The 15,298-nt window shown below is 34.6% G+C and overlaps 1 protein-coding gene and 1 pseudogene across 1 annotated transcript; one reads left to right on the top strand and one right to left on the bottom strand.

Annotated features, from left to right (window-relative positions):
* Window positions 1-5,553: 5,553 nt before the first annotated feature.
* On the top strand, window positions 5,554-7,265 carry LOC120128665 (annotated as a pseudogene).
* A 1,456-nt stretch (window positions 7,266-8,721) lies between these two features.
* On the bottom strand, window positions 8,722-13,733 carry LOC120128702 (ACT domain-containing protein ACR12-like). Its single transcript, XM_039146332.1, has 10 exons — window positions 13,468-13,733; window positions 13,341-13,395; window positions 12,475-12,594; window positions 11,898-11,992; window positions 10,484-10,568; window positions 10,257-10,316; window positions 9,621-9,676; window positions 9,324-9,429; window positions 9,157-9,225; window positions 8,722-8,870 (listed from the first exon to the last, which is right to left on the bottom strand). Exons 1-10 carry the CDS (start codon window positions 13,635-13,637, stop codon window positions 8,808-8,810), a joined length of 879 nt encoding a protein of 292 aa, XP_039002263.1. The 5' UTR covers window positions 13,638-13,733; the 3' UTR covers window positions 8,722-8,807.
* Between the last annotated feature and the right edge of the window lie 1,565 nt (window positions 13,734-15,298).

Genomic DNA, 15,298 nt, shown 5'->3' on the forward strand with positions numbered 1-15,298 from the left:
TGGCTACTACCATATTGATAGGGAAGCAGTAGTGGGTTCATGAACGTTGCTCTTGTTGAAGAATCAAACTTAGAAAGCTCTAGACTCGATGAAAAACAATAAGGAATAAATAGTGAATGTGACGGTAATAGATAGGGTTCTTTAGGGTTTTGTTTAGGTGCTGGAAACAAGGTAAGAAACAAGTTTAAAACAAGATAAACAAATGATAAAGGAATTTGAAAATAAAGTAAAATAACCAAGAAATCAAAAGATCACCCTTATGAAAGTGAATGGTGAAGATGATTGATGGCATGGATTGACATGTGGAAAATTGATGGATAATGTCCTATCGAGCCCTCCTAGTCGCAATGAAAAGGAAAACACGATAATATGGCTCTAAACAACCCTCCTAGTCGCAATGAAAAGGCAAATTGAAGTGTGAAGATTAATCCCCCTCACAAGAACTTGAAAGAACACAAGGAGAAGCTTCGAACGCACAAGGCAATCAACACTTGCAAAAACAAACTCTCGTTGTATTATTAATCAAAGAAAACTTGTTTACAAAGTTGAATGAAGCCTCCTTTATATAGGGGCTGAGTTCTAAAGGTCCTAAATAACTAAAGAATAAAATAATAATAAATTAAAATGTCTTAACTCTAATTCCTAATAAAATAATAATTACTAAAAATATTGTTTTAACCTAATCTTAATTCCTAATAAAATAATAAATCTGATCCTAAACGATAATTCATCATCCTATATTAAATTATATCACAAATAATCAATATAAATATTGAAAATTCGTAATATTTACAAAATCCTGTATTAATCCCGTATAGGATTTCCTGCCTGCACCATCTTCAGTAAAATGAACATATCTTGAGTTCCCGATATCAGATTGATACGATTCAAGAACCGTTGGAAAGATAAGAGATAGAAAATTGTATCTCCAGAAGATATGCTGACCAAATAAGATTAGGATCCCATTAAAAAAGTCGTCGCAAGTCTGCTGTTGTTCTGGTCTTCTTTTCCAATACTTGGACGAGTGAATCATTTGGAAGAGTTATTACTTCTTCCTTTGATATGAGCCTTGTGATGCACGTATCATCCTCCCTTTCTTCAAAAAGATTTGACCTCGAATCTGAAACATTAAAGGGAGCAACATTAGAATCGTTTAATGATTCATTCACATTATACTTACTGAATAGATATGCTTTGAATCTTTGAGACTTTGTTCTTCTAATAGGTTCGAGTAGAAACATTAGTCCAAAGAAGCATATATTATGGAATCTAGTGCATATATCATTCCCCCACTCCTCAAAATAATTCGTCCTCAAATCTGAAAATCCAAGAGAAAGAGAATTAGGTGTGTTGAAAGGAAAACTTGTGAAACATTTACCAGGATCGATGTGATGTGTCTTTATGCGTTTTAGTCGAGGTTTCTTCTTTGTAGAAACTGATTTCTTGTTGTCTTGAAATCCTATTTTGCATACAAGTGTTGTAATCTGATGTTTAGGTTAAAATTCAACATGTCGCCGACCACTGTTGGCTTTCTGTATGATTGCTTTAGATAATTTCTTCATGGTTTTATTCGTGTGTGGTGAGAATGAGTGTTTAAAAACCATGTCAACTGGTTTGTTAAAGTAACCCCTTAAGTCTCCTAAGTGTGGTTCATGAATTAAAAATTCTCGGCAGGAGATTTGTGGATTGTAGAACCTGTTTAGTTGGCAAGGAAACTTATATACAAGATAAAGCTCATTAAAAGCACTTTTAAAAGTATGGGTAGAAATATCAGAAATATTCGAGTTATCGTGATATACATCTTTGATATGCTCAATTCTTGGAATAGTAGTATACTTAAGAGTATACCTTCGTGGTAGTGCATCATTTAATGTGTTTTGCTTACCTCGGTCTGTTACGCACTTAAAGGAGTTGTGTTTAGTATGGATGACAACTTCACGAGCCTTACCTTGTAAAAAGGAGAAGAAATACGTTACAATGTCATTAAAATGAGTAATAAAATACTTACCTTTGGACTCCCGTAAATCGTGACTCTTCATTGATATGGCATAGTGATTAGGGCTTTCAGGTGGTAACCCGTCAGGAGGGTCACCACGAAATTCCTCATGTATAATTTTCAAGACATTTGATAAAATTCTAGACTGAATCTGTCGATAAAACTTGAATGGTGTATTTGAAGGCTCTAATGATCTCCGATTGGGGTGATATTTGGACTAGAGATTACTCTTAGAATGAATATGAGATATGGATGATATCAACCCTAAATTCCTTTATTTGTAATTTTTTAATTTTTGTGACTTTTTTTTTGCTTTTTCTTTTCTTTTCTTTTTTTAAAAAAATAGCAAACTAAAAAGAAGGATTTGAATATAAATTAAAATTAAATAAAAATAACCTGAAACAATGAATCTTTTGTGAACTAGCTCCGTTGGGGTACCTTGACAGTTTTGTGTACAAGAACAAGTAAGATCGCTTGCTTCTTTCCAAGAATCGGCCCAAATTTGATACCAATTGATAGGGAAGTGGTAGCGAACGTTGCTCTTATTGAAGAATCAAACCTAGAAAGCTCTAGACTCGATGAAGAACAATAAGGAATGAATAGGGAAGGTGACGGTAATAGTTAGGGTTCTTTAGGGTTTCGTTTAGATGCTGGAAACAAGGTAAGAAACAAGATTAAAACAAGATAAACAAATGATAAAGGAATTTGAAAATAAAGTAAAATAACCAAGAAATCAAAAGATCTCTCTTATGAAAGTGAATGGTGAAGATGATTGATGGCATGGATGGATATGTGGAAAATTGATGGATAATGTCCTATCGAGCCCTCCTAGTCGCAATGAAAAGGAAAACACGATAATATGGCTCTAACTAACCCTCCTAGTCGCAATGAAAAGGCAAATTGGAGTGTGAAGATTAATCTCCCTCACAAGAACTTGAAAGAACTCAAGGAGAAAAAGCTTCGAAGGCACAAGGCAATCAACACTTGCAAAAACAAACTCTCGTTGTATTATTAATCAAAGAAATCTTATTTACAAAGTTGAATGAAACCTCCTTTATATATGGGCTGAGTTCTAAAGGTCCTAAATAACTAAAGAATAAAATAATAATAAACTAAACATGTCTTAACTCTAATTCCTAATAAAATAATAATAACTAAAAATATTGTTTTAACCCAACCTTAATTCCTAATAAAATAATAAATATGATCCTAAAATATAATTCATCATCCTATATTAAATTATATCACAAATAATCAATATAAATATTGAAAATTTGTAATATTTACAAAATCCGGTATTAATCCCGTATAGGATTTCTTGCCTGCACCGTCTTCAGTAAAATGGACATATCTTGAGTTCCCGATATCGGATTGATACGATTCAAGAACCGTTGGAAAGATAAGAGACAGACGGTTGTATCTCCAAAAGACATGTTGACCAAATAAGATCAGGATCCCATTCAAAAAGTCATCGCAAGTCTGCTGTTGTTCTGGTCTTCTTTTCCAATGCTTGAACGAGTGGATCATTTGGAAGAGTTATTACTTCTTCCTTTGATGTGAGTCTTGTGATGCACATATCATCCTCCCTTTCTTCAAAAAGATTCGACCTCGAATCTGAAATATTAAAGGTAGCAACATTAGAATCGTTTAATGATTCATTCACATTATACTTAATATGCTTTGAATCTTCGAGAATTTGTTCTTCTAATAAGTTCGAGTAGAAACATTAGTCCAAAGAAGCATGTATTATGGACTCTGGTGCATGTATCACATATTTTGTAGATGGATAATAATATCTTAAGCATTTCTTTGTCTCAGGGTCCAAGGATGGTTCGTGTGGTCTTCCGTCTTGCTAAAGAGAATGCTCCAGCTATAATCTTTACCGATGAGGTTGATACCATTGCGACTGCTAGGTTTGATGCTCAAACTGGAGCTGATAGAGAAGTTCAGCGTATCCTCATGGAACTCTTGAATCAGGTATATATGATGAGCAATTGCCGATATATCAATAAACATGTTGCTTATAGTGTTATCCTTCAACATAGACAAGGAAGTTAGTGTTTTAATTACTTGACCTTTTTTCTGAACTATTGCTTTTGCACCCAACTTTTCTAGATGGACGGATTTGACCAGACTGTCAATGTTAAGGTCATTATCGCAACTAATCGAGCTGACACTTTGGACCCAGCTCTTCTTCGTCCTGGAGGACTAGATGGAAGGCTTGTTTTCCAGGCAAGCAAAAATCAAATGCCTACGTCATTATTGTAGTTCTAGTTCTTATCTGTGTGTGATTCATGGTTCTCTTCAGTTGTGTATTTTTTTTTTCTTCCTTTCCATGTCTGGTTTAGATTGTGAATAGTAAACGTTGCAATTTATTTTCTTAAGGTATTGTTTTCCCTCGCAGGTTTGCACTGCTAAAATGAACCTAAGTGATGAGGTAGACTTGGAAGATTATGTTTCTCGGCCAGATAAAATTAGTGCTGCAGAGGTTAGTTGTGGCATACTATCAAAGCTTCCTCTAGTATTCCTCTCCATTCTTTGGTTATAAATATTTTTCACTCATTATTTTGCATGCCACTTCGATTGATATCAGATTGCTGCTATATGCCAAGAAGCTGGAAGGCACGCAGTGCGCAAGAACCGATACATTATACTTCCCCCAAGGACTTTGAAAAGGGTTACAGAACAAATGTGAAGAAGGCTGACACGGACTCTGAGTTCTATAAATGAGTAGATAAGTTAGAGAATGCTGCAGTATTTCATGCAAACATTGCGGGGTGTGGCATGAGTGGAGCTATGCCATATTTTGAGAATGTTTTTCAATTGGGAAAAAAGAGAATGCTCTTCTGTTAGTTGAGGTATTAGAACTTTGAAGCAGAACTACCGGTTCCTTGATATTTGGTATGGGAAAGTTTTCAACATTACTTAAATGTGGCTGCTGTATAATCAATTCCAAGTTGCTTTAACATGTGTTGTTTTATGGACGTATGGAGTAGGGGTCGTTTTGACTTTTCCCTTTATGAGAACAACAACACAAATAGGCATTTAGTCAATACATTCTTTTTCAATATATAAAAAACACGAAAATGGTAAAAATTTAAAAATATTTATATATTTGGAAGTAAGAACTTTGTATTAATATCTTCTGAAGAGACAAAATCAGATTAAACAAGCAGGAAATGCATGAAAATAATTTTGACCGGAAATAATGGCGTCTAGAAAACAACATATTCCATTTCCATCAACTCTATAGCTAATGGATATGGCTAATGGAACTTTTGAGTGAAAAGTGAATAGGCATTAGCGGTAGGTCTGAGTGTGACTATGGTTTATGATTTTCTCCTTTTTGACATTTCAAGTTACAGATACAAAGCTAAAATCATATCATTTGTCACGGGTTCTTATCTTCTTTTCCTTCTTGCTTAACCCCTAAACTTCCAATTTTCAGATTTTGGTATAATCTCAATTTCTTTTAACAACAATATTAAAAAGAACTACCCACTAGGCACTAGCCTGTGCCCTGTAGGAAGGAGTAAGCAATGACAAAGAGTGAAAAAAGACGACACTTTCACTTTCCCTGAACATGTTGTGGTCCGCACACATAATTACCGTCATTCATGCTTCAATGAAAGAACAAAATAAAAAGCAAAAGAGCTATGGCCTATGGTTGAAAACTTTAAGAGCACTTAAAATGCTTCCTTATTTGCTGTGGATTTTACACTCCCAAAACCAAACCTCCTTCATTTGCCTTCAATGGCAACTTATCCAGTGGCTAAACCCCATTTCACCCTCCTCTTCATCACCACCTTCATCTGCATTTTCCAGGGCAAGTCATCATCTTGGCTCGACATCGAAGCCAATGAAGTTGTAATGGTGCAAAGCAGGCTTCAGGGATTGCCGAAGAGATGTGATCTCTATGTTGGTAAATGGGTTTATGATCAATCATACCATTTGTACGACTCCAACTTCCCTTATCTTATTTTCTGTTGTCACCTGCCAAAGAAATGGAAGGCCAGATTCTGGTTACGAGAAGTGGAAATGGATGCCAAATGGTTGTTCTCTTCCAAGGTACCTACTTCGATATAATATCATAGAGTTATCGAAGAAAAGGGTTACAGATGCTGGGATTAAGGTCCCGAATCCACTCGATTATATCTTTTCGAACTCTAGCTAGACAATGTACTTGTAGTAAGTTTAATTTCTTGAGCTGATATTGTTGTTTCAGATTTGATGCACTGAAATTTCTTGGGAAGATGAGAAGGAAAAGGATAATGCTGGTGGGCGATTCGATCATGAGGAACCAATGGGAGAATCTGGTCTGCCTTGTGCAAGGAGTTATACCAACTGGACATAAAAAGGTGACCTACAATGGTCTTTCAATGGCCTTCCATGCCCTGGTAAGAGTATACACATGAATGAACAGAAAAACAGAACCCTTTTCTTTGTGCTTGTTGCTCAAGCAAATGGTGGATTGCATTTCATTGTAACCGAGCATGTTGTTTTATTACAGGATTTAGAGACATCAATTGAGTTTTCTTGGGCTCCATTGCTTGTGAAGCTGAAGAAAGGACCTGTCAACGAGAGAGTCTTGCGTTTGGACTTGATTGAGGAGAATGCAAGATATTGGAGAGGTGTTGATGTTCTTGTGTTTGACTAGGCACACTGGTGGACTCATTCTGACCAATGGAGTTTGTAAGTATTCGTAATGAGCGCATAACTGTATTCAACACTCTTCGAGTTACAGAAATAGTGAGTAGTACGAGCAGAAACTGATGACAAAATTGTCTTGCAACGACTCATATACAGGTGGGACTATTACATGGAGGGAAAATCTCTCTATAAAACAATGAATCCAATGGTTGCATATCAAAAGGTACTCGCAACATGGGCAAAATGGGTTGAGTTGAATCTCGAACCTCGCAACAAAGTTATTTTCAGAACCATGTTGCCTAGGCATAACAGGTATCAAACAAATCCTAAATTCAATTCACTTTAAGCTTTTATATCCCCATGTTGTCTTAAACAAACCTGTTTTTTTCCCTTCTTCCTTCTCTTGTTTTGTTCACTGCAGACAGACAAAATGGCTGAAAATGTTATAACCAGAAAAGTCCCCTTCAAATTTTCAGCTAACCAAGTTGTAGTGCTGAAAGGAGTATTGAGAAGAATGAGATTCCCGGTGTATCTGCATGACATTATGAAGATGTCGGCTTTTCGAAGAGACGGGCATCCATCTGTTTATAGAAGGGCCTTGAACCAAGCACAGAAATAAGCACCTAAGAGAGTTCTCGTCCGACTGTAGCCATTGGTGCCTCCCTGGTGTGCCTGATATTTAGAGTGAAATGTTGAGTGCAATGCTCTAGGTAAGTCACCCATAGGCCATACTTGGCTTTAACTTATTTCACAAGAAATGTAGGATTTGCACTCTCGTCAGGGTAAGATTAGTCATGGTTTTTATGCACAGGGTTATGTACGGTAATGCTATGAGAGAGTGATGGTGTATATGTTTGGCATGTTCAATTTATTAAAATCCTCTGTTTACTGTGTGTTTATTGAGAGTTCAAGTTACTTCAGGTAATGTTCTGCAACTTTTTATCCTACAACTGTATACACTTCTAGTGGAACATAACCTGCTGAACACCATATTTGTAAGTCCATAGCTGCCGAGTAAGGTATAGAGTATGAAGATAATATGTATATAATGTACATAAACTAAAATGATTTAATTTTGAGCCTTAATCTTTTTCCGGCTAATTGGTTAGAATTTTTTTTTAAAAAAACTAAACTTTAATGTTAATAAGGTTCAAGCTTTAAAACGTCCAATGTGGTATCTATCATTTGAAAAAAGTCCAAGATATCAATACCTCAATTAAATGTTAAATGTGTAACAAAACATCCAACATAATATCTTGAATATCATTCCACGTATTATGGTGATATTTCGTCTAAAAATCTTTAGTAAGTGCATATCAATTATCATTTCGTGTGTTGTTATGGTACATGGATCAACATTGCCAGTAAGTGTCAAATTACTTAATAATACACAAAATAATAGTTCAAATATCATATTGCATATTTTGTTAAAGTACATGTACCACATTAGATAGTTTGTCAAAGTATCATATTAGAATTTTGTTAAAAAACAAGTATTACATTAGATATTTTAAAAATATAAATATCACATTAAACGTTCCATTCTTATATAATGTGTTGAGTTATTTTTACTATTTGAATATAAAATACCTACTTTTACATCACAAAAATAAAATAAATTATAAACATAATAAAAGTAAAATTCAATTCAAATAAATATGATAATTAAATCTATAAATTATAAATCATCCAAATGTCATAATTTAATTTTCGCCATAGAGTTGGAACCTAATCATATGTGGGATAAGTTTCATAGAGGTTGGGCAGAAGTCTAGCCGATCACATTCCTATTGATTTCCTATGTTCAAAAATCAAAACTTCATCATTTGTGTATTTCTGAGATGTTCGCATTTTCCATAACACAAGTATGTTTAACATATTTTATATAAAATTTACATGCATTAATAATTTGTAATATGCTCAATATGGAGGAAATGACCAGGAAAATCGACGGTTTAGAGACATTGTCCTAGACTCTTCTTCAACCAGAGGAATTAAGGATGGGAAAACCATAGCAGTTTGGAAACCTATAAAACAGACCACCTCGTAGCGGATACACTAATCCTTGCATCAACATCAAGAAAGTTTGATATCCTGAGCTCACATAGGAATTAGAACAAGAACCAGCGAATTTGTTTCATAAGTGGCAAATCTTCAAGTATTAATAACTATCGATATCGGTTTCCGGCCTTCTAAGGTAATAACGCAGGCAATTCACCAGCACCTGCAAGTTTCATGGTAACAGATATTTTAAGAGTGAGGGAATGACAGATTATCCAGCAGAAACTTAAGAAGTTGGACAATAAATGTGTGTTCATGGTCTTCTTCGTCGAAATGAAGAAATAAACAGATATTTTAAGAGAGAGGGAATGACAGAGATCCAGCAGAAACTTAAGAAGTTTGACAATAAACGTGATTCGTGGCCAACGGTTGATACTTGGGCAACCGAGAAGAACAAACAATACAGTATTGTTCAGAAAATATATTGTTTTGTCAGTCTTAACATATACCTGAGACAAGGAACTATTTAAGGCTGCTCCTCTGTAGCTAACATGAAACTTGTCTTTCGCTACTAATCCCTGTGAAGTACACGGAACAAAAGGTGGTGAAAAAAATTGCAGAACCAAAAGTTCCAGTGTGCATACACTTACACCGACTCATATAAAGAGATGCATACCTCTGTATCAATTTCTGCGGATTCTACATCAATGCTGACATCAGCAATGATTTTGATGATCTCTACCAGCAGTCCAGGTCGATCTGCCGTCTCTAAGGAAAGCAAGCTGGTAACACAGGGAACAAATACATAAGTTGATTATATCTGATATCATAAAAGTAACCTGTGTATAAATAAGGGATTTGTAGAGTTAACAATATCTCGATATGTCTCGGTAATGTGTGATCTAAACAGCAGAAAGTTGTGACTTATGTGATGAAACCCATTTCCCATTATGGTTTATTTTCGATAGCAAACCTCCTCTTGGGTCCATCCTCCTCGATAAGTATACGAGTAGCAATGTCAACATCAAGCTGCACCAACAAATTTATAGAGGCTTAGATTCAAAGTTCATATGATCCCAAACCCCAATAGTGCTTGCAACAACTCTTTAATAACTAATCAGAAGGTATCTTCATTATTGAAGCCTGATCTAATCTTGATGACATCAAGTTGTGCTTTTGCTTAGAGTTGGGGTGTGTGGTAGGGAAAATCAAACTTAGAAATTTATTAAGATAAGTTGGCCCCCATTCCATGTCAAAAGAACTAAACTAATTCCATTCAAAGGATTCAACTATGGCAATCAGTTTGGAATCAGAAATACCCCGAAAAGAACCAGAATACCATTTTAAATCCTAGTTAATGTGAATTAAATGTCCAGTTTTCAAACGGCACAAAGTTTTCAATCAGTTTGCAATCCATTCAAATGTCATAAAAGCTTAGAGTCGTTCAATTGAGAAAAAGGAAATATAAAATGCATGATTCTAATTTTATATAAAATATTTATGTCCCAATATCAAGTCCAGCATATATAGAACATCAGAAATAACAAAGTGAGCCAATTTAAGTGGGTAAAAATAAATTTTCAATCCAGTAATCATTAGATAATTTCACCTTCTTCTCTGGAGCCTTTACTCCAAAAGCCTCACCCATAGCAAGTAGCTCACTAGATTCCTAGCAAGTCAAATTCAAACCAGGATATGAAACAAAATATAATGCATAAAATCAATAACTACATAATATCTATACTTTGACAAGCCATAAGATTGACCGCCCATGAGAGAAAGAGAGGAGGGAGGGGAGGAAGAGAAAGACTAAAAGTATGAATTCAGCATACATACTGGATGGTACTTCAAAAGATTATTTATAATGGTGAGTCGAATTCCCTCTAACATATCAGGATCTTCAACTTTGCGCCCATTGTCTCTAGCATAATCAAATCAATTAATAATTGCTGATCATTCTGAATTAAAAAGAAAGTTGAAAGGACTATCATACGTGCAGTGAGAATGATACTGATGTCTAGTTCTGAATATATTGCATACTCACTCACTCTCAAAAACACGAGTCATTCCAATTATCACCCTCTGTGAGGGGAGAAAAATAAAATAAAAAATTTATAAGCCAAAATGAAGCCAAAAGGAAAGATGATGAAGTAATGATTCAGAAAATCCTTATGGATAATCCAACTTGTAAACTTGTATTTAATGCCTGACATGATGAGCTTCAATTTACGGTCTTAATCTTACAATAATTAATTCCCACTTAAGTGTTCAACATTTGGAATTCAACCTAGGAAACCTATCATACTAGGACTCAAATACACAGTATAATGATCTTAAACATGGTTAATTGCGTGTAAATTTATATATTTCCCCCCAATTCTCTAGCTCAAATCCCCTTGAATATTGAACTCCCCATGACTGTTATAAAATAGGAATTTGACTCCCAATGTAAAACAACTTTTTAGGAGTTCAGTAGCATATGCACCATAGTTCAGTCTGAGTACCATGACTGATGGTTTAAATAGGGCTATAGGGATCTTGACAACTGTGCATCCAAAAGAAAGTGGGAATAGGCTCTTTAGAAATAGTCATGGCTGCTAAAATAGGAAGCTGCAACTATGTTCTTTTTTCAGTTTTTTTATTAATATTTATAAACAAAAATATTAGATCTCCTTGTTCACCATTTGGGTAGTGTCTGCACCTTTATCTAGCTGAACAAACTGCTGCCCCTGATTTTTGGGATTATATGATCTATAAATATCCACTTGCTTTACAGTCAAGAGACAATTATTTCCCAAACTGCATTAAAAAAAGTGTAGTAGTAGTACACTGGTATCGTATCCACTGCTGCCCCATAAACTTTCAAAACATGTATCAAGCAAGTCAAACCACTAATGCCATTAACACTACCCAATTATATGGTATCTAACTAATAGAACCAGGCCATGTGTTATGTCATTGTGTAATTAACTCTTTCTTTAGGATAGGGACACATTTTGTTTCGAATGTTTAGGGCAAAAACAATCTACAATGCAATCAGCAAATATGTCACTGTACATGACTATATTAGTTAATTATTTCCCACTTCATAAGCAAGCTTCCCTGTTTGAGCATCAAAACTGCAGATTTATGCACGTGTGGTAGGGGAAGCAAATGAATATGGCAAATATTCAGCAACTTTTCATAAAACACATTCTCAAAGATAGCGGAGAGAGAAAGTTGAGTCGAAACAGTTGTAACAACTACTCACGATCGCGTTATGAAAAGTTTTGTTTGTTTGACTGGTCCTTCAGTAACAACAGTTCCCTTTGAAACATCTAATCCCAAATCTTTCAATGCTCTCATCTGCCCAAGAAAAAAAAGGTACTCTAAAAAATTCAACAAAGAAAGAGAGAATTATCAAATTTACCATTACATTTCCCCCTAAAATCAAATAGCTAGGATCCATAGGCCTTCGAGAATAATGTAAATTGGAATCAAGACCATTCATTAGTGTCACACAAGGAAAAGCTGCTACTAACATTCGTACTGATGATTCTCCGAATCATCCAAATTTACTCAGAGTGGAGTGACCTATACTCATGCATGTAATAACCATAACGTAAAAATATTCATGTATTTCAGCTTTATAAAAGAATCCAAAAAAATGCAATAAGATAGTACTTAAAACAAACAGAGGTGAGGAGGTCTCTCACCTAAACATAGACAACTCAGTTAAGAAATAAAACAAAGATAAAATAAGTCACATAATTGGCTTGGCCAGTAATCCCAGAAAAAGAAGCTTATAGAATTTTGAAAGGAGAAATCAATATACGTTTCCACTCAACTGTATCAATGAGAGCACCCAGACGATCTCCAAAACTCAGCTGCACAACTGTTGCTTCTGAATCTGATTCTTGATCGATCAAAACAATTGGCATTGGGATATAATCATCTTGGCCAGTCTGCTGCGATGTAAATCACCTGATTAAACTAATGGCATCCTTATATATGCTGTGTGATGTGGAACAAGAATATGTGCATCCAGGGATTAATATATTTATATATTTGTTTTATGAACTAATCGTTCTGGGGACTGAATTGCAATTTTAGCATCTAGGAAAGAAATGATAAAAACCAGCATCCAAATAACTTCTGGAAATCACTAAGAAAGCAAGAGAAGAACTACATCTCTAGCTTCTCAGTTAGTGCAATAGTTATTTTGTCCCTCAAGTTGTAGAAGCACCTTCATGACGTTGATCGATGTCCCTCAAGTTGTAGAAGCACCTTCATGACGTTGATCGAGAACTAGAAATGCATACCCTTGATGCTACAATGTCTTTTGAAGCGACTCAGCTAGGTGAATCATTAAGAATATAAAAATTTCTGTAATTTTGACTAAATTCATCACTCGTATTTTCAAACAACATTTCTCTCAGTTGCGGCTTAACCCCTCTACTGCAATTTCCCAATGAATCCAAAAAAATATGGATCTGTAACATAATAACATTAAACGACCTCTCTTTCCTTCTTTCGCAATTATTTGGTTAAATTTTAAAAATATTAACATCGGAACAGAAGAGCAACATCATTAGTTATGCATTCGATAAGAAACGCTTAGATTATTCATCGCAGTGAAACAAAAATGATGCCTCACAATACATAATCCGTATAAGAGTTAAGTGAAAGATGCGAAACGAAGATAAATCTTTACCAATGAAATGGAATTAAACGCATCGAAACCACTGTTAGCAGCATAAACAATGTACCTGCATCAAGAATATTCCATGAAATAGATAAATCGACAAAAAGAATAGACAGATTGTCGTTTCCTGTCTTACTTTCTCGCATAGAAATTGGCTTTAGTGCCGCTCTCGGGAAAGTTGCAGCAGAATCTGGAGGAAGCGAGAGAAGCTAGAAGAGGCGCGAAGCCCGGATCGGAAACTGAGGGACGAAGGTGGCCGATGGGAGAAGAAAAGGAAGGGAAGAAAAGGGAATTTGACAACGCCATAGACTATGGAGGTTGAAAATCGTTCAGTGATCAAATTCAGCCTCCGTACATACTTTTTGGGGGAGCCTATGACGATCTATAGACAAAGTGGATTTTTTTTTTCAGTAGTTGGGAATGGTGACGTTACGTGGGACCTACTCAGTGGTTGTTTAATCCACGTCAGTATAAGAGCTACTCTTTTTTTTTTTTTTTAATTTAGAAGCGATTTTCTTTTTCTTTATAAATTTCAAGGCCTTTTCTTGAAAGGCTGCTTTGGATATTCAGAGATGATTCTCTCTGATTATTCTCCTACTCCATAAATTGCAGCGATGAAGAAGTTTTGTGATTTGTAACTAACGGAGCATGAGCCTATAAAATGACTTTTCCCTTAAAAACCAAATTCTGCCAAGCTTCCCAATAAATTGTGTTGCATTTCCCTCCCACTGCTAAGGTAGTTTCGTCACTTCATGTGGGATGACTGTATTTAAGATGGCAAAACCATTTTCAATCTCCTAGCATAAGCATTCGGATCAAATAGGAGAGGGACAAGATTCACTCCAAGTGTCATTGGATTGGACTTAATGTTAGAGGCGATAGTTCATCAGTTCCTTAATTTTATTAGCAAGTTTTTTTTTTAGTATGATTCAAAGTTAATTTTAATAGATTTCGAATGAGGTTGGATGTCCGCTCACCACTGAAAAAGAGAAACAATTTGTTCAAATCAAAACAATTCAATTCATTCAACTTTTCAATATAAGAAAACTCATTGCATTCTGTTTATTATGCCAGAAACTTAACTATAGGTAAAGCTTTTACTATTTAAAAAACATTATTCATTTAAATTTACACGTTTGTTGGGTTTGATTTATTGAATTTTCGTTGATCATTTCTTTAACTTTCTTTACCCTAATTATCTCTCGAAAAACTTTTGTTTTGTCTCCCTTTTTCTTTAACCTAATTATTTTTTTATTTTTTAAATTATACATTTTATTTTCTTTTTTCTACAGTTTTTTTTAATTTGAATAAGAATTTCAGTCATTGTGACACATTTTTATCTATTCTTGTGGCACGTAATTTCTCTGCTATTGTGGTACGGTCCTGATGACTTTTTGTATGTTTTTCGTATACCTTTGCAATCATTTTAGTGTTCAATTTTTTAATTGGTTTGTCGTTTGTCACGTATAGTCAAATCACTTCTTTGGCAAAAGGTTGTTTGCTAATATAATTAAAACTCTGTAGCAAAGCAGCCTGTCAGATAGTTTGGTTCGCTCATCACTTATTTATCATTCGTAAAGCGTCTTGTTTGACAGAGACAATGAGATTTTATGAAGGCTACTGGGTTCTCTAGATGTTGGTCGTCGTTCTCATTGGGAGGTTACATTTTTCTTCGTACCTTTGGTTTAATACTTTAATTTTTATGAGTTTTTAGTGACTATTGTCTTTAATTTTCTTTATATATGTGTGCGTTGTAGCTTTGATTTCTTCCATTGTTTTTATTAATAAAATTAAATTGTTTTTTAAAAAATATTGAGTTTTTAAGGGATTAGAAGTTAGAAAAAATAAATTTGTAAAAAATAGAATAAGTCCATTTTAAAGGGATTAACTCAAACATTTAAGATTCTATTTTATTTTTTTAATTTTTTATATGTTGTATTTTCTTATGTTTTATATAGAATATTATT

Source organism: Hibiscus syriacus, unplaced genomic scaffold (assembly GCF_006381635.1).
Source record: "Hibiscus syriacus cultivar Baekdansim isolate YM2019G1 unplaced genomic scaffold, ASM638163v2 tig00110482_pilon, whole genome shotgun sequence".
Classification (NCBI taxonomy): Eukaryota; Viridiplantae; Streptophyta; class Magnoliopsida; order Malvales; family Malvaceae; genus Hibiscus; species Hibiscus syriacus.